Here is a 19,433-nt window from a genome sequence, read left to right as displayed (position 1 = left end):
AATCAAAAGTAATAAAAGGAAAGGCGTGGAGGATTCTAGATTATTCAAGGTGTCAGGCTATCTAGTTGCACGGTACGCTTGAGAAAAATATATTGAAGTAAATTAAAAATGAGGTCAGATCACACCCATAGAAGCGACAGACGCACACGAGGTAGAATACTTTATTTATTTTTCGATTATGTTCACAGCCTGGAAATTTAAGATTCAGGTAGATGGGCTCTGGTTGATGTCATGAAAATCGTTCAGACACTCAATGAGCCGCAGGTTATAAAAAATAAAGACAAGGATTAGAAATGACAAGACGTCTTTTACCATAATTGAAGTTTTTTTTTTCAGTCGAACGCCTATTTGATAGATATAATATTTTAAAGGGTTAGATGACTGCATCCGAATCCTCAAGGCTCGACGTTCAGCAAATTAAAATGCTTCATCCTTTGGTAATAAATCAATCCTAAGGGCAACTTTTATAAATGACTCGTTTCATTTCTATGACGACCATAAAAAGCACTCTGAGAAATATTGGTCTTCGAGTATGATAGTATGAAGAAGTCAGACCAATATACACCCAACTATATAGTTAGAATACAATGAAAATTCAGTTTATTACACAAGATCTCTGACCTGAAGGAGCAGACTGAAGAGCAAGACCGTCGATAGTCACATCGAACTCAAGAATGAACTTCACTCTAAAATCTGGTGTTCGTCTAGATTTTATTCAGGAATCCACGTGTCCTCGTGTTCAAAAGGTTATCCAGAGTGCAGAATTCGCTGCCCGTTCAGGTTTAGCGATTTCGTTAATGAATATTCCTCTTGCCGTGGCTGCATTTCTGGCAAACATTGCTATTTTCATCGCCCTCCGAAAGGCAACCTCCATTCAACCTCCAACAAAACTTCTGTTTGGTAACTTGGCGTGTACCGATTTGTGTGTTGGTCTTATTTCCCAGCCCCTGTTCATCTTTCACTTGATGTCTATATCTCAAAGGCGCTTGGATCTTTGTCGATACACCGAAAAGTTTGGCTACATTTCTACCGTCTCTCTTTGTGGTGTGACCCTTTTGACGGTCACTGCTATAAGTGTGGACAGACTCCTCGTGCTTTTCAAGGGGATGGGATACAGGCAAGTTGCCACATTGGCAAGGGCTCGTGTTTTAATCGTCACCATTTGGATTTCGAGTGTTTGCACTGGCGTGTCTTTCGTTTGGAACATTCGACTTTTCTTCGGAATCAGCTGCATATCGATAGCTTCCTGTTTAGCAATATCAACGTTTTGCTACACGAAGATATTCCTCACCCTCCGTCGACAACAGGAAAGAGTGCACCATAATGATGGTCACCAACCTAATAAGAGTTCGTCGCCAGTAAACGTGACACGATACAGGAAGTCAGTTTTCACGGCGCTATTGATTCACTTTACTTTGATCGCATGCTATCTACCGTACACTGCTGTTAAAACTGTCACTACATTTGCTGTGGTTACGCCCGCTCTGCTGACGGTTGAAGCATTTCTGGCGACGCTGATTTACCTCAATTCCACGCTGAACCCTGCGCTTTATTGCTGGAGAATAAAGGAAGTGAGATACAAGATTAAGGAGACACTAGAAAATCTGTGTTAGGAGGCTAAGTAAATGAATAATAGATTGTTTCAGTGGAATTCGTTTCAAAAGTCGACAATGAAGGCCTTACGCATATGGGTATTCAGTTATATAAAAAAAATGGAACATATTTCAGAAAATTTTGTCTGGTTATCTCCTTGAACAAGATTTGTTATTCGTGAAATAATGTGCAATGATGTTTGCCTGTCATGAGATATCGTGGATGTTTCCCAAGTTATCAACCTGGGTAATCAGCAAAAAGATGGCAGCTAGATGACAATGAATATTATGAAATAAATGAAGATAGCAGAAATCATATGTGAGACCGGCTGCTGAGCACGTGAGGTTTAAGATTTAGTGGACATAGCAATGGAGCACCCTTATTAATGTTCTCAAAATTTAACTTTCTTGCGTTACACACATCAAGTTATGTTTTCCAAGACACTTCTCAGCTGAGGTACCACTTTCGTGAGCAGTTAACTTTATTTTCCGATTTTGACGTTTAATTCAGACACGATATTTGTTAACGTTAGTTATACGAGCTTTCACCTGCATAATATCAGCAAATATCGTATTACTACGGAAATATCGAACCAAAATTATACAAACAAGTCTCCGCGGGAAAACAACTTATAGCTGTTAATTGCGCTCGGTGTCAAACGATATAATTCACGGTGTCTCAGAACTTGACTTTATACGATCGTTAACAGTTGCCTGCAGGGTTATACAGGCTCTTATTTCATTAGATTACTATCCTCAATATCAAGTTTATTTCAAGCTCGCTTATCCGGTCACGCGATCTTTTGACTAACCGAAAGAGCGTCTGCATTAACTAAGGCTCTTATATACACGCGAGATACACCGTACTCTAATTAGATATCTCAGAATCATTTCAGTTATATTGATATTAAAAGACTTACAAGAGGCTTGTATAAATAAGCGTGTTCTATTTTCTAACACAGAAACTCTTAAGGTCTATGAATTTATTTTAATCAAAATTTTATTGTCAACAACTGTATGTTAAGTTTAACTTTCAGGTAAAATGAAACTCGCTAAGAATAGAATATAAAAGGAGGCAGAACCTTAATGAGAAAAGATTAAACACGTACAATCAGTACTCAGCAAAAACTAATTCCTAGTCTAAGAACACGGCTAGAATCGGGCATAGCAATTCATTCGCATGGTGTATTCACCCGGCCAATGCCAGATTTCCGTCATAAAATGTTATCAGTGTATTTGGGATTGTAAAAAAGAAAATTTTGACATAAGCGTGAGAAGAACGCTATTGTAGAAAGGGAGCATTACTGGACTACCACACGAAAGCACTTTATAGATACCACTCCATCTATTAATCATAAACTTAATATTTAAAATCTAACTAATTTTAGCTACTTGTTTTAAATCCTCTAAATTCTCCTTCCCCTTTCCTTACACTCCGTCGTTGGTTGAAAGTCGCCATTTCCGATTTTTTGGAGGGTGGGGGAGATGGGAGAGGATTCGATACGAAGGAAAACACATGGATAATAATCTCGTCCCCAGGGTCTTCGACACAGTTAAACACGCGTCTTTGAGCGTTCATAAGGATTAGGTTGCATTGATAGCGACTGGGTACGAGCCTGCCATTTCCTTTCCTCATTGACCTCATTGATACGTTAAAATTCGTTGCAAAAATCGAAGTCACTACACAGGTATAGTAGCGTTGTTCGTTTGCATGAAACCTTTAACGAAATATTAATGGAGAATAGTGCTAAAACGTATAACTCTATGCGTGTTAAAATATAATCCTCCTTAAGGAGAAGTTATTGAATCAATAATTGATGAAGAGTATGACATCCAAAGGGAGGTATCACTTCAGAGGCAAACTGACTGACAAACACCAATAATATCCTGTGTCGGAGAATCATAACATCTTTGAAACCGACCGAATTTCATGGAAACGTTTACGCAGATGTCCCCTTGTTCAGGTTTAATTAATTAACCTCATTTTCAGTCCAGTGAAAGTCATCTTCATATGATAGGTATTGCGCCTGGCCTCGTTATTAAACCGAGGTAAACAATTCTGAAATGGATTTTTAGGAAGTTTGTTGAGAAAAGTTAGAAAGAGATGAACAGACAGGTACGGTAGACTGTGATAGAAGAAAGGCGTAGACAAGACGATAAGAAAAGCTGTTTTGCATGAAGTAAAAATCGTGCCGAACGCCTCGGCGTTGACGCCAGCCGGATAGTTGACGGAACTCTTCATTTCTTGTAAAAACTGAGCTATTAATTTTCTACGCAAATACTTCAGTTTTTTTCGCTGTCTAATATAAAAAATTGCTAAATTTGCATGTGCCCGGCTTTATTATAACAGACGCATCATTGGGGAGAAGCTATTATTGTTTGAAAACATTCATTTTGGAAAATCATGATTAGATATCACATCACGTCGACCAATATCTACAAAGAGAACGATAACAAAGTTTAATTTTAATCACATGCAGAGGACAAAACATTTAATGTCTCCTGGAAATGAGCACGAGATTGCGAATGTAAACCAATGGGACTCAGGAGTTTTGTTTTTGAAATAAAATTTCTAATTGCTCTGGCGGCGACGAGATCGATGTTGGAACTGATTATGACCCCTCAAATAAATGACTTCTTTCATGTTATCGTCAGGGAGACTTTCTAACTTATGTGAACAGCTACACTTTTATTTAGCCTGTAAGAGGGCGTTCGGTGTGATCATTATGGAATTCTCTGGCCTATAAACTGAAAAGAATTTTTGAACGGGAAAGCGACCGAAAACAACTGAACAAGGGTTAATTGTTTGCTGCTCAGGAGAAGATTGTTTATCGTCGAAAACTTAAAACTGGTAACATACAGCATACATTTTTAATAAACATCTGCTACTCAGTTTTGTTTGAAAGATAAAAACCGCGGGGAAAGATTTTTATAAGTGGCAAATCCGTATAGTCAAAGTAAGAGCAAGGGGTTCTAAGAACTACTGTTTTTCTCACGTTCAATCCTCTGCTTCAAACTGACAATCATTGATGGGAAACTTCACCAGTATGGAGAGAAACGAGCAATCACAACTCGAAAATACGAAGACCAGATGCTTAAGAGTCTACGAGATGATGACGAGCAATGCAAACTTCAAGTTGACGTTGGTCGTACTTTCGGCTGGAAATATTCCTCTCTCCATTGCTACATCTATTGGCAATATCTTGATCCTTGTGGCGCTAAGAAAGGAGTGTTCGCTTCACCCACCGTCTAGATTATTGTTTCGCTGTCTGGCGCTCAGCGATCTCTTTGTTGGCCTTGTTTCGCAGCCTGTCTTCGTAGTCTACCTCTTATCGCTGCTGAAAAGGCGGTGGAAACTCGCTTGTATTATGGAAGCTTTTGAGCATGTGGCTGGTGCAGCGTTGATTGGACTGTCTTTGTGCATATTGACGGCAATAACTATTGATAGACTCCTTGCTTTGTTGTTACGACTAAGATACAGAACTGTCGTAACCCTCTCTGCCATTACAGCAGCATCGACTTCCTTGTGGAAAGAAAAGCTGTTTTTCGCCCTAATTTTTGTTTTTGTATTTCTTTCTGGGATAATATCAACATTTTGTTACTTAAAAATGTTCGTGACGCTGAGGCGACAATGCAGAATACAAGATGAGCTTCATCAGCAAACAAACCAGGGGACGAACTCGCCTCTAAATATGCGTAGATTTAAAAAAACAGTGACGAGTGTTCTTTGGGTTCACTGTGCATTAATACTGTGTTTCTTCCCGTTTTCAGTGAACAAGGCTGTCAATTCTGTCGTTAAGAACAATTCGTATCTCTTACACGTCGAACTGTGGACTATAACTTTGGCTTATTGCAACTCATTTCTCAACCCAATTATTTACTGCTGGCGAATCCCCAAAATAAGAGAAGCTGTAACGGAGACTTTAAAGAATATTTTTAGACACCAGGTATGATGAAAGTCTTTTAATGTAATGGATACGAAAGCGCTCTCCTTAGTTAGAAAAGGCGATTAGCGGGTCATTTTCAATAATTTCGCTTAACCGAGTATTGAAAATTATATTTCCGAAATGAAGTATCGACATAAGAGTCTTTCTTTACCTAGAGAAGTGCAAACACTGCACCAAAAACACGCGTTTGAAAACCACTCATTGCAAAGCCGAAGTAAAGAGAACTGAATAAACTCAATCCAGTGTTCCCTCAGAGAGATGATTCGTACTCAAAGGGGCTCAGTCACGGTTTGCGCATATTGAAAAGTTTAGCCTCAATTTTTCAAATTCGTAGTTTGTAATCCGTGTCAATCTTCTCCATCCTTAGCCATCCTTGTTCCTTTATGGTTTATCATTATCTCTTTGGTGTTTTTCTATCTTATTAAACTGTTATTTTCAGGTTTCCTACCATTTAAAGGTAATTTTGTATGTGGCCAAAATAACTCAAAATACCGTGACTGAACCCCTTTAAATAATATTCGTTCAATTTTCTCCTATAAAAGAATACGCAGAGAAATAATTGCTTGTAATCAGTCTTCAGGGCCGTAGACAGAAAAAAACTAATAACTGAGGCAATGTTCCTGGTTAAATTCTCCTCCTAGGTATTCAGGGTGTTTATGATGACTAAAAACAACAAACACGAATACAAATGTGGACTGAGGGAATCGCATCGGCTTGCCCTGTCACTAGCTACGGCCCTAGCTGGTCTAAGCATAATAGCAGTCTTGACGGTCTTTGTAGTTTCTTTAGTTTAAAACCGGGGACCCTATAAAAGCGGTTTTACTGCATATTTTTGTAAAAAAAAAACAAAAAACAGGTTTGACTAAGCTGACCGTTGTTCGTATACGAAATTTTCCCAGAACACCGGGAGATAAAGATATTAAGAGTGCCTGCCCGTAAAAATCAGACAAATTCTTAATTTCGCGGCAAGGGTCGAAAATTCGATTTCGCTCATATTCTTATGGTAGATAGGCTAGGGCATGACAAAAACTACTGGATAGTTTTTTTGGCAAAATATCCTTTTATTTCAAAGAAATATGCAAATTACCAAATACCGTTAAAATCGTCATTTGACGCACCATTTTATTAAACAAGTTTGAGAGCCTCGCATGCAAAACCACATCATTCTTCCGTCTTTAAAACACTCAAGTATTTTTGTGCAATGTTTAAATGTGTACTGGGTTGATTTTAGGGAATGTTGCGTTGTCTTTTTGGGTGCACAATAATTAAATTTCGAAGACATGTATTTCATTCACTTAAAAGTACTTCGTGAATATAATTAATTTTCGCCATGTGCGAAACTTTCAAATGGACCAAGCTTCTGGTGGTTGAATTGCAGAAGGATGGTCTACAGATTCCTGTAAATATTTCTTTGGGCAAATGATTGTGAGCGACGCGAGAGCTTTTCAAAGTCCGTCAAAAATGCAAATATTTGACCATCCGTCGTCAAATTTCAATTTACGAGTTAGACGTATATTTTAGCATGCGCCACATGACTTGACCTATGTTAAGTTGAAATAGACACAGAGCTGATAATTTCGAAATGTTCTAACCTCATTTGCTGTAAAAGGCAGGTCCAAAGCCGATTTGACGTGTTTCTATCACCATTCTTCGCACATAAAGCAGAAGTTTGGTTTTGTTTCATAACGTCCGATGTACATCGCCAACTGTCAACTTATTTAACGGTCGAATACCATGAATCTGTGACCCTCGTTCGACACATATGATCACCACTGCATCTAAGTCAAAAACGGCTAAGTCATTTGTAGATAGTTGCTTGCTTTGCACTACATATTACGTTTGATCATCATGGTTTGATGGCTTGAATCCTTGCTTGCAGCGGTTCCTTGTTCGTCACGCAATTCTGTCATCCCATTTTAGGGGGTAGGGGTGGGACAATTTCTATCCTGATACGTAAGGTTCCGTAAGGCTTGCAATCACTGGGAGCACGTAATCGGGTTGAGTAGGAAGAGATTAAATTAAGAAATGAAAAGAATGAATAATTTACCATTGCCCCTGTTGTTATCTTTTACTCGACCACCGCTACCTACATGCCCCTGCGTAATACTGTAACGCTAAACTCATACCTAGGTCTTTTCGCGCTATGCAATTATTCTTGGTTTACATGTAATACAGTGGGCTATCCCCGGGGAAATGGGTGGCGACCGCTTAATGGGGCTAGCCGCTTAAATAGAGGTTGGTGTACCTTGAATATTTAATTTTTCACTATCGGGCTATAAATTTCTTGGTGAACATGGAGTCAATTCAATACAATCATGATAGACGTGTGTTTGAATTATCACTCGTCATGCACCTTCAATTTCAGACTCTTCTCTGCCATCGTCCTTTCCAAAACAAAGTTCTTAAATTTTGGGTGGCCGCTTAATAGGGGTAAAGACAATAATGAAACCCTTATCGGAATGACCAAATGATGGCCGCGGAGGTAACCGGTCAATAGGTGTTTTATTTACAATATTTTACTGACGATAATTTTGGACTGTATTGACAACAGTCCTCTATTTTCTGTTACATACCAATGCCTCGCCACTAAGCAAACAACTGATACGCCAAACAAAATGGCATGGCCAGGGCTATTTACTCACGTAATTACTAATTAAATTTAGTCTGTTTTTCTCACGAATTAGACACGTTGTGATTTCCTATTTTTATTTCAGTTAGTTCTTGCTTCATTAATCTATAACTTTTTTATGGTGATTTTCTTAAAATTCTAGTGAATACAGGTACTAGCTTTATCAGCTGTTGTCTGAAACATCAGAACGTACAACAAACGTGATATGGACCGAGGCCACGTACACTATAGAATATGATTATATAAATATACACATATATTATTATATATATGAAAAAACAGAAGAACAATGATTAAATTGTTTCACTTATGCTGAGAGTACTCTACAAAATAGATCAAAATGTGCAGCATATGCGGTGACAGCACTGCGTGACGAACAACAACGGCTTTAAGATTGTGCTGCGCCGACACGCTTATCAGCAATGGTCAGCAATCGATCAAACGCAATATTTTGGCGCAGCGCAAAGCGAGCAACTATCTACAAATGTCTCAGCCGTTTTAGACTTTGATGCAGTGATGTTCATATGCGCAGAAAGATGGTCACAGATTCATAGTATTCGACCAATAATAGGTTGACAGTAGGCGATGTACATCGGATGTTAACCTTGTGTAAACAAAAGCGAACATATGCTTTATTTGCGACGAATGGTGAGAGATCGACAAGAAACACGTCAAATCGGCTTTGGACCTGCCTTTTACAGCAAATAAGGTAAGAACATTTCGAAATTATCAGCTCTGTGTCTATTTCAGCTTAACATAGGTCAAGTCATGTGGCGCATGCTAAAATATACGTCTAACCCGTAAATTGAAATTTGACGACGGATGGTCAAATATTTGCATTTTTGACGGACTTTGAAAAGCTCTCGCGTCGCTCACAATCATTTGCCCAAAGAAATATTTACAGGAATCTGTAGACCATCCTTCTGCAATTCAACCACCAGAAGCTTGGTCCATTTGAAAGTTTCGCACATGGTGAAAATTAATTATATTCACGAAGTACTTTTAAGTGAATGAAATACATGTCTTCGAAATTTAATTATTGTGCACCCAAAAAGACAACGCAACATTCCCTAAAATCAACCCAGTACACAGTTAAACATTGCACAAAAATACTTGAGTGTTTTAAAGACGGAAGAATGATGTGGTTTTGCATGCGAGGCTCTCAAACTTGTTTAATAAAATGGTGCGTCAAATGACGATTTTAACGGTATTTGGTAATTTGCATATTTCTTTGAAATAAAAGGATATTTTGCCAAAAAAACTATCCAGTAGTTTTTGTCATGCCCTAGCCTATCCACCATAAAAATATGAGCGAAATCGAATTTTCGATCCTTGCCGAGTTATTTTCCATTTTTATGGACAGAGACTCTTAAGTGAATTGTTGAAGGGACCTAAAGCAAGTAACGTTTACCCATTTTTCCAACACGCCACGAAATGGTGACATCACAACTTTGTGCATCTGCAACTAATTATAACAACCCTTCATATCTTCAGCAACAGCAATTATATAGTAACTTCAAACGAAACTAGACCATTATATAAGGATGACAGATAACTGGCTTTTGAGGTTTCTGATTATATTTTCCCTATAAACGACTTCTGAACTGAATCAGTAATGACGGCTTTACACCTAGCCCAGGCTGACGTCGATGTCAAAAATTCCGGGTTGTGCATGCGCAGATGAATGCTACCATGTTGACGAACTGCACTATTCAGGGTTTTCAATTAGTCTGCTAGCAGTGTGTTTCTCTCGAAATCAGGCAGGGATTGTGAAGCGGGGCATTTCAGACCAGAAAGGATTGAGACGAGAATGTGCATGGGTGCGGCACTCGCCCAACCCCGTTTTGTCCGAGCCACCCCTTTGCGTTATTGTTCACGGATAAATTGTGAAAAGTGGTAAATCAACGGCTTTTTGTCTTAGCCAAGCATGCCGCATTGCGCTTTGTGCCGGCGAAGGATAAAAAATTCGTTAGTGCGTCTTATTGTTCAATTATGGCATCAATTTACCATCATGATAAAACACTCTTTTTAATTAACCACGATGAGGCTAGTTGTCTACGTAGTGACGTCAAAGATAAAAATGCATCATTAAATAACTACCGGGGGCCTCTCAACGATAATTCTTAATGGCGGCTTCTTATGGCAACTTAAAGTTTGATTATCTCAATTGTTTTTGTATTTTAATTGTACTGATTTGGATTTGAGGTGGATTTGAATGACTTCTAAAGGGAAAAGAGGCACGCTAATAATTGAAATTTCTTTGTATCTCTTAATTATGGCAACTAAGATATAAATAAAATAAATAGATAGCTAAATAATAAATACATAAATAAATAAATAAATAAATAAATAAATAAATAAATAAATAAATAAGAGTGGGCAACAATGTTCAATTGTTGCCTAGCGGACAACAATTAGATTTAGCGATTGCTATGTGACCATAAATCAACCCGCAAAAACAGAGTGCGTCAGATTCATTTAATAGGAAAACTAAACTTCAACTGCATGGATATGGGGAGATATTTGTTTGCAAATACTGATTCTCATCGCTCTTCAGCAAGTTTCATCTCTTCCTTCATTGTCGAAACTTCTGTTTCGTTGTCTATCATGCACGGATCTCATTGCTGGACTGCTCTCGCAACCCATATTTGTAACTTACCTTAGTGCGATGGTCAACAAGAGCTGGAACAATTGCGAGTTAACTTAAAGTTTAGAATTTATTTCAGGTTCAATATTGTGTGGGGAATCCATCAGTACGCTAACTGCGATAAGTGTGAACAGACTTCTCTCTTTGGTGTCAGGGTTAAGATACAGACAGACTGTTACTTTCAATCGCGTTCGTCTGTTCGTGACAATTTCGTGGATTAACAACATTGCATTTGCCATGACTTATGTATGGAGCAAGCGGTTGTTCTTTATGGGATCTTGCGTAATGCTTCTGCTATTATTAAGCATCTCATCCTGTTGCTACTTGAAAATGTACTTTTCTCTTCGCCGTCAACAAGTTCAAGTGCACGGTTCCCACATCAATCCTGGTGCGTCCTTGAACATGGCGCGATATAAAAAGACAGTTGGTAGTGCATTGTGGATATATCTCACATTATTATTGTGTTATCTGCCATATACTATTGCAACAATTGTTAGTGCATTATCTCCATGTAATGCTATTGCTTGGAATATTTCTGGAATACTGGTTTTTCTCAACTCATCTCTAAACCCAATTCTTTATTGTTGGAAGATAAGCGAAGTGAGGCAAGCAGTGAAGGAAACAATTAGACAGTGCTTCTAACCTGTCATGAGATGTAATACGTGTACTTTTCAACCTAGTAACCTATGCCTATATTCAGTTTTTCCTCGTCATAAGGCACACGAGTCAGTGACATTCTTTTTCCATCCACCTCGATTTGTTGCTAGAGCGTCTTTTTTTCAGTCTTTTTTTTTTATGTCAGTTATGCATTTTTGGCTTTTTTATGTAACATAAAAAATAAATGTCAAGATAATATAAAGGCAAAAATTAACCTCTGGCTAGTAGGAAGAGTGCGCAGCAATTTTCAATTGTTGCTCAGCGGGGAACATTTAGATTTAGTGATTGCGATGTGAGAGACATTGTATATTTCCCATCATTGTAATCACAGCTTTTATGAAAATACTTTTTTATTGCGGAGCTCCTTCGCGTCAAAGGTACGCGAGCTGAGCATAATAGAAAATTTGTTAACCCATCGAGCTAAAAAATGTTGGTTGTCACGTGATTGTCCGTCCGTACGTACGTCACGTTCGCAAATTTATAAGCTTTTAAGGTCTTGTTTCATCATAACACAGACAAGTACCTCTTTAGGCCATAAAATAGAAAGAAGAAACGCCAAAAAATCTTTAAGAGGTATAGACGAGGAAGGTCATGGGGGTAGAGAGTCACAACATGAAAACCTTGGTTGTGAAGAATACTTGGAACGTTTCTTTCCTTCGATGGCCGCAAAAAATATGACAATCAGTAAAAACGCTTTCAGCTGTGTTTTGAATACTGACCACCGATTTGATGCAGCTTTCAGGAATTAAGAAAACAAAATTATAACATACAATACTGTTTCGAAGTTGGATTAGATTTTTTTCAAGGACTGGTAAAGCTACGGCCGATGAAATGACTGCAAAGCCATCGGAAAAAGTAATCTTCGAATAGCGCTTTAACGTGAATAATTATCAGTGGAGATGGCTATTAGATGATATTAAATTTACCACTAGCCAAAGACACTGAAAGGAGTTCATTTCAAAGCAGCAGAATATTTTTTGACCGTGTGACAATTTTCTTCGTGAATTTTTACCTTTTAGACCTTTTGTGTTTTTACTTATGCACTCTAATAACAGGACCTCCTTAGATATCAGTGTTTATTTCACCGACGGGGTTATCCTGAAAAAAAAATTGTTAGTTTTTTTATTTATTTACTTATTTGGAAGGATAAATCACCCGGAACAATTTCAGAAATTCCTTCGCAAGTTAATTTCGGCGCAAAATGTGCAACCGTGCATGAAAAGTCACATGATTCATTAGGTGACCAACAAGCACATCCAACATGTTTTCTGTGTTTAGTGAAATTACAAAACGGTAAAAGCAGCGAAAAAAGTGGTGATTCGTTGATCTATCGAAAAGATTAGTTCAGTTCAGTCTTCATAACTTTTTCTGGAAGTTTTTTAACCGAATTGCGGTACGCGACTTTTTGTTGTAGGAACTGCCTTCGCGTTTTCTAAAACTGTTGAAGGCATTTGTCAAGCGGCTTTGGCAAGATATCTTCAAAACGAGCCGTAAGGTCTTGATGATTTGAAACCATGCTGTGAGACATTTTATCAATTTTATTGCTGGTTTTCAGTGTCACGCAATTCAAAATAGGTCAAAATGAAAATCAAAACCGTTCCATAGATAAAGTCCTGAATCTGGGAAATGAAAGAAGGTAAATATGCAAAGACCCTAACCAAAAGTCTGGTCACAGCAATTTTTCTTATGCGAGATATGCGGAGAAATTTTTTACCCAAATTTATAGAGATTTGTATGGAGACGCCATGCTGGTGCCCATCCTTATGGGCACCAACATGGCGGCCGGAAACCAACAGAAACATCTGTCACTGAGTTTTGCTGCAAAAACGTGAATTTATCACTCGAGGAACTCTAAAACATTAAAATAATACTTTTTCTAGGGCATGAACTGTTCAGATAGCCAAGTTCCCCGAAATAAGACACGTTTTTAACCATCATGACAGCTCTTTGGGCCGTCACGTAAATCCCGCGTCACGCAAAAGCTAAGAAATTCAAGCGTAGTGTATCACAAAACCAAAAACCCATTCGCAGCGAAAATTTGCATGAATATTAGTTTTCAGCTGCTGTTATACATCATTTAAGTAAAATCTCAGGAAGATCGATAGTTTTGTAGTTCGAATTTTAGTGACGTCATGTGAAAACCAGCTATTGTTTTAATTTCGCTAACCTTTAGCAATAACACTTGAGTTGCTTTATCAAAGTTATTGTAAATCTCAATCGTCGGTGGTCGGCGATAACCCCAGAGCTAAATAAGCTTATAACAAATACTGTAATAAATACTTCCTAGCCGAATTTTGTAGTTTTCTTTGTGTTGGTATTAAAGCACAGCTACTTCGATCGTAGACCGCCAAAAATATTCTTCTGTTTAAGGTCACTGTTAAACGACTGGTAAAGCTACCAGTAGGGCAAAATGACTGCAAATTAAAGCGTCGGCAAAAGTGACATTCAAATTACTCTTTAACGTAAATATTTACTAAATTAACTTAAACACTGCACATCTTTGAAATTTTCTACCTTTTTCGTCTTCTATATGCATTTCTTGGATTTGTCTGACACTTCGGCCATCGTGCGTTGACGATTTTATGCTTTAAAAGCAGACAGGAATTATGGAGATTTCCTCGGTTTGTTTGTTCAATTTATACGGTTTTTGTGACGGTTATTTCGTCCAGTAAATGATTAGTATTTTATGGAAGCTCAACTTTTAGGCGTGGCTTAACCTTTATATTATTATTGTCATCTAAAGAAACTGTTATAGGGTTAACCTAGTGTTTCCTTTTCAAGACGTATTTTATGCATGTATTCCAATTGTCTTTCCACGTCTAGAATAAATTTGTATATATGTCATGATGTGTCTGTAAAACAACCAAAAAGAGAGTGGATTTATAGGTTCAACAAATAGGGAAGATATCTGTTTATAAATACTGTTTGTGTTATTTAAATTTCCTGACGATGAAATAAAGGAACTCTTAAAGTTTTTTCTGCAGTCAGTCGCAAAATCTGCTAAGAATACCGGGACCGCTGTTACCTTCTTTAGAGCGAACGCACAATTTAGCGTTAAGAAAAATAAAAAGAAACGGATAATTGCAATGAAGCTAACTACTTTGGTTGCTGACGACTGAAGCTCATCATCAGAAATCGGGAATCGAGGTATTTACACTGTTCTTGTCAGTCAGTTATATGCATCTAAGTGCTATCCTTTAATTTTGTTGCAGAAGCTTCTCAGGTTGAAAAAAGAATCTCTCGGGGCCAAATTAAACCTATTAAGTAGGATCGATCGTCTCCTGAGAAAGTTTTAATTATCAATTTTATGACACAGAGAAACGAGGAGGCAATCCAGTTGTCTGCTTGCTCTCGGTGACTCATCGAAGAAAGCGGGGAGACCACTTACAAACTTAATTTTATTGCTTTGTTGCCGTAAATGCGATTTTAATTATCCCTCACGCGTGTCACTGACAGGAAACATCCTGACTGTAATTGAAAAGCGGGTCAGGGTATTATACATTCATGTCAATCACATGTGCACTTGAGTGCTTCACTCAGATTTTTGCCATCGCTGTTGTATCTCTTGTTCTTGTTAAGAAAGGATCTCTCCAGCGGGACCAAACCTTCTAAGTTAGATCGATAACCTCCTTAGAAAGTTAAAATGATCGATTTTACGACACAGAGAAACGAGGGAGCAATCCAGCTTTCTGCCTGTTCTTCGAGTTTCGCGGAAAGCTTGGAAAGCGAGGGGGCCATTTGTAAAGTCAATAACTATTTTTTTGTCTTCTGTGTTTCTGCGGTACATGTGATTTTATCCCTCACCTCACTGATAGGAAACATCCTGATTCTCATCGCTCTTCATAAAGTTTCATCTCTTCATTCATCGTCGAAACTTCTGTTTCGTTGTTTATCATGCACGGATCTCATTGTTGGACTTTTCTCGCAACCCATATTTGTAACCTACCTCATGGCGTTTGTTAACAAGAACTGGGACATTTGTGAATTAACTGAAAGTTTAGCATTTGTTTCAGGTTCAATATTGTGTGGGGAATCCATCAGTACACTAACTGCGATAAGTGTGGACAGACTTCTCTCTTTGGTGTTAGGGTTAAGATACAGACAGATTGTTACTTTCACTCGCGTTCGTCTGTTCGTAATAACTTCTTGGCTCATAAACGTTGCATTTGCCATGACTTATTTATGGAGGAAACGGTTGTTCTTTATGGGATCTTGCGTAATACTTCTGTTATTATTAAGTATCTCATCATGTTGCTACTTGAAAATTTACGCTTCTCTTCGTCGTCGACAAGTTCAAGTGCACGGTTCCCACATCAATCATGGTGCGTCCTTGAACATAGCGCGCTATAAAAAGACAGTTGCCAGTGCATTGTGGATATATTTAACAATATTGTTGTGTTATCTACCATATACTATTGCAACAACTGTTAGTGCATTCCATGGTGTTTCTCCATGTAATGCTATTGCTTGGAATATTTCTGGAATATTGGTTTTTCTCAACTCATCTCTAAACCCAATTCTTTACTGTTGGAAGATAAGAGAAGTGAAGCAAGCAGTGAAGCAGACAATTAGACAGTGCTTTTAAATTATCAGGTACTTTGGAACCTACGTACGTACCTATTCCTATGTATCTCGGTAACATAGAGCACATGAGGTTGTGACATTCTTCTTCCATCCACGTCGATTGGTTGCTAGAGCTCTGACAGTCAACCCAGCTGCGCGCCTTTCGTCCTCAACCGTTCTCGTCCTTGTTTTTTTATGTCGACCTTGTCATCACATAATTTGGAACCAGGTAGGCTGAATGACTTCAGAGAGGTTTTGTGGTTCATAACTGACTATCGCAAAATTCTGATATCCCAACACGTGGGTGGTCTCTTTTTTTATTTTGCTCTGAGCAAACGAGGTTCCTCTGTTTGCAAATAACTGAAACCCAAAAAACTCTATTTACTGCGCTGATTAACTGTGCAGGGAAAGGAGATGAAAAAAAAAAATTAGTAGGCTCATACGTGATACCTTATCATACTTTTTGAAATAGCGGATACAAGGTACTAAATCAAAATAAGTTTATGAGTTCCAGAAGCAAACTATGCCGCATTGAGCGTTGTCACGGCAGCGGATAAAAAAATCGTCACGACTTCTTGTAAGGTTCAGTAAGGTCTCCCTTATTTGAAACCATGCGATGACTGATATTTTATCAATTTCATTGTTTTAATTTCGCTAACCTTTAGCAATAGCACATGAGTTGCTCGATCTGTCGAAGTTATTATTAATCTCAGTTATAAACAAATAGTTTTGTGTCGGTAGTCGCCGATAATCTCAGGGCTAAATTAGCTCATACGAAATACTGTATGCCAAGCCGAATTTTGTACTTTTCTTTATGTTGGTGGAGACAGCTGCTTCGATCGTAGACTGCCAAAAATTTATTCTTCTGTTGCGGTTGGGAATCAAGAAACCATTTTCTTTTCGACATTTCATTTTGGACGTTTTTCTACCTCTAAATGCATTTCTCGGCTTTGTATTTTTCTCTTGGTATTGAATGATAATCAATCTTAACGAAGTTACCTTAGAATTTCGATCTTTCGGCCATCTTTTGTAGCGAATTTTATGCTTTAAAAGCGAACAGGTTTTGCTATCTGACCCTCCCTACTTAGCGATTTGCATGCATATTTTGTGTTTTTGGAGATTTCTGCGTTTTGCTTGTTCAGTTTATTCGGTTTGGATTTCTTTAAAGGTTATTGATAAAGGACTGGTAAAGCCGTCGGTGTTATTGCTTGGAATATTTCTGGAATACCGGTTTTTCTCAACTTATCTCTAAACCCAATTCTTTACTGTTGGAAGATAAGACAAGCGAGGCAAGCAGTGAAGGATCAAGGCTATTACACAGTGCTTCTAACTTATCACGAGACTACTAGTACATATATTTTTGAACCTCGCAACCTATACGTATATTCAGCCGGTTTCTCCACGCCATTAGGCAAATGAAGCTGTGACATTCTTCTTCCATCCACCTCGATTTGTCAGGCTAGAACTCTGACAGTCGTCCATGACTGCCACCCAGCTGCGCGCCTGTCGTTTTCAACCGTTCTCGTCCTTGTTGTTTCGGGTCGGCGACCCATGTTCGACTTTGGAACCATATAGGTATTCAGAGAGGTGTTCTATTTCATGATTCACTTTCTTGAAAATGAATCTAAGTTTCTAATCACCGGGTTACTACTTAGACTTGAAGCCTGGCAGGAATTGGAAATCTCTCTAGGAATTGGATCCAAAATATCACGTTTAGGGTTACTTTTACGCGATAAATTAAAACAACAGGAGAGAAAACGCTGTGGAGTTAATATCTATAATATCATGGGTGACAAATTACTCCTTAACTTGGGCGCGAAATTTCAGCGTTAATTCATAATTTCACACGTGAAATTACAAAATTGCTATGGCAGCATCTCTTGTATCTCGATCAGTGCCAAGATGGCGTCGAGATTTAAGACCGTGACCATTGAAGAATTTACGGAATTAAAAAAAGCGGATTAAAACTTAAATACGCGAAAGAGCACAATTAACTGGGTGAGGGTTTTGAGAAGTGGTGTGACGAAAATAGCCTTGAGAGAAACCTGGAGATGATTGTTCCTGAACAGTTGGATGAAGTACTCGAGCGGTTTTACGCCTTCGTGTGCAAACAAGACGGAACCGATTACGAACCTGGATCTCTAAAACTGATTATCGAACCACTCAGTGTGGAAAACGGAGGTCAGAAAGCTGAAGGCCAAGGGAGTTCCAAAATGCGAAATAATAACAATAACTGTTCATCGACAAGAACAAAGCGTTGAAGCCTACGACTCCCGAAACGAAGACGAGCTGCGACAACTGTCTAACATCATTGATGGCAAAGAAATCCACTTCAACCAGACAACCAGTCGAGTTCCCCTTCAGCCGCTAATCCAGTCCACTGCAGCGGTGAGCAGTGGCCACGTCTACAATTTCCACAACTCACGGTAATGTGGTGATAAACCAAGGACATGCCGGGCAAGCTAAAGTTTCGTGCACAACAAGCCGTGATTTATAATTTGTCCGCAACCATGCTCCTTGCCAGCTCTGAAGGTTTTTCAACTTTGTGCATTTTCGCTTGACTTTCATTTAGGCAAGTTTTCTTAAACCATAAAGTAAATTTTTAGTGATAATTTCGCATCAAAACAAACTGTCAAAACTTTATATGGCCTCGTGCAAAATTTTAGTTTCAGCTCATTTCAACGGCCGCCGTTGTCATTTCATTCATTGGTTCATGACGAATTAGAGCCAATCATTGTTTTAAGAAAGATTTGACAGTTGCCTAAATTTTGAAACATTATGAACAAACACGAAGAATTCGAAAGGTATTTTTTGAGAAGAAACTCAGAAAATTACGAACTTTAGCAACAATGTATGCTTTAAATGAAAACTATATTCTTCTTAATGTTCTCGGTTTTCGATAGAATAAACCAGTAAAAAAAGGTTACGGTTGTGAGAGTAATTTGTCACGCACGATATTAAAAGGAAATCAAATGGTTTTCTCGTGAAAATAGGAAATAATTTCACGCGCGTTTTGTCAAAATTCTGATAATTTCCCTCGCCTAAAGGGTCTGGAAATTATTAGAATTTTGACAAAACGCGCGTGAAATTATGTCCTTATTTCACTCGTCACCATTTGATTACACATACAAATCGCATCTAAGATCTCTACTGTGTAGTAAGTCGTTCGTTTCTTCAAAGATTAACAAACATCAACATTGTGTAGCCGCTTGAGACTGAACCCAGAGACAAAATGACCTTGACCAAAATGAATCTTGGAAGTACAGTACATGCGCACCGCCTCTGCTGACTCACATCAGGATCAGTGGTCATTTTAACTTCATAGCGGAGCTCCGGCGGCCCAAAATGGCGCAAGAGGATTTTCTTTCTAGGATCTTGTGTATGGCTTTTGTTATGTT

At 38.4% G+C, this 19,433-nt stretch overlaps 2 protein-coding genes and 1 pseudogene across 2 annotated transcripts; all 3 read left to right on the top strand.

Moving 5' to 3' along the window:
• Window positions 1-648: 648 nt before the first annotated feature.
• LOC145483510 (beta-2 adrenergic receptor-like) lies at window positions 649-1,691 on the top strand. Its single transcript, XM_081462038.1, has one exon. It carries the CDS (start codon window positions 675-677, stop codon window positions 1,611-1,613), a length of 939 nt encoding a protein of 312 aa, XP_081318164.1. The 5' UTR covers window positions 649-674; the 3' UTR covers window positions 1,614-1,691.
• Window positions 1,692-10,294: 8,603 nt separating this feature from the next.
• LOC145482371 (histamine H2 receptor-like) lies at window positions 10,295-11,549 on the top strand (annotated as a pseudogene).
• Window positions 11,550-14,719: 3,170 nt separating this feature from the next.
• LOC145482290 (histamine H2 receptor-like) lies at window positions 14,720-16,057 on the top strand. Its single transcript, XM_081460972.1, has one exon. The coding sequence runs from the start codon at window positions 15,116-15,118 to the stop codon at window positions 16,055-16,057; it is 942 nt and encodes a 313-aa protein (XP_081317098.1). The 5' UTR covers window positions 14,720-15,115.
• Window positions 16,058-19,433: the final 3,376 nt, after the last annotated feature.

The sequence above is a fragment of the Orbicella franksi genome, chromosome 1 (assembly GCF_964199315.1).
Source record: "Orbicella franksi chromosome 1, jaOrbFran1.1, whole genome shotgun sequence".
Classification (NCBI taxonomy): Eukaryota; Metazoa; Cnidaria; class Anthozoa; order Scleractinia; family Merulinidae; genus Orbicella; species Orbicella franksi.
The sequence above is the reverse complement of the archived record's forward strand: the minus strand, read 5'-3'. Positions and strand labels throughout refer to the sequence as shown.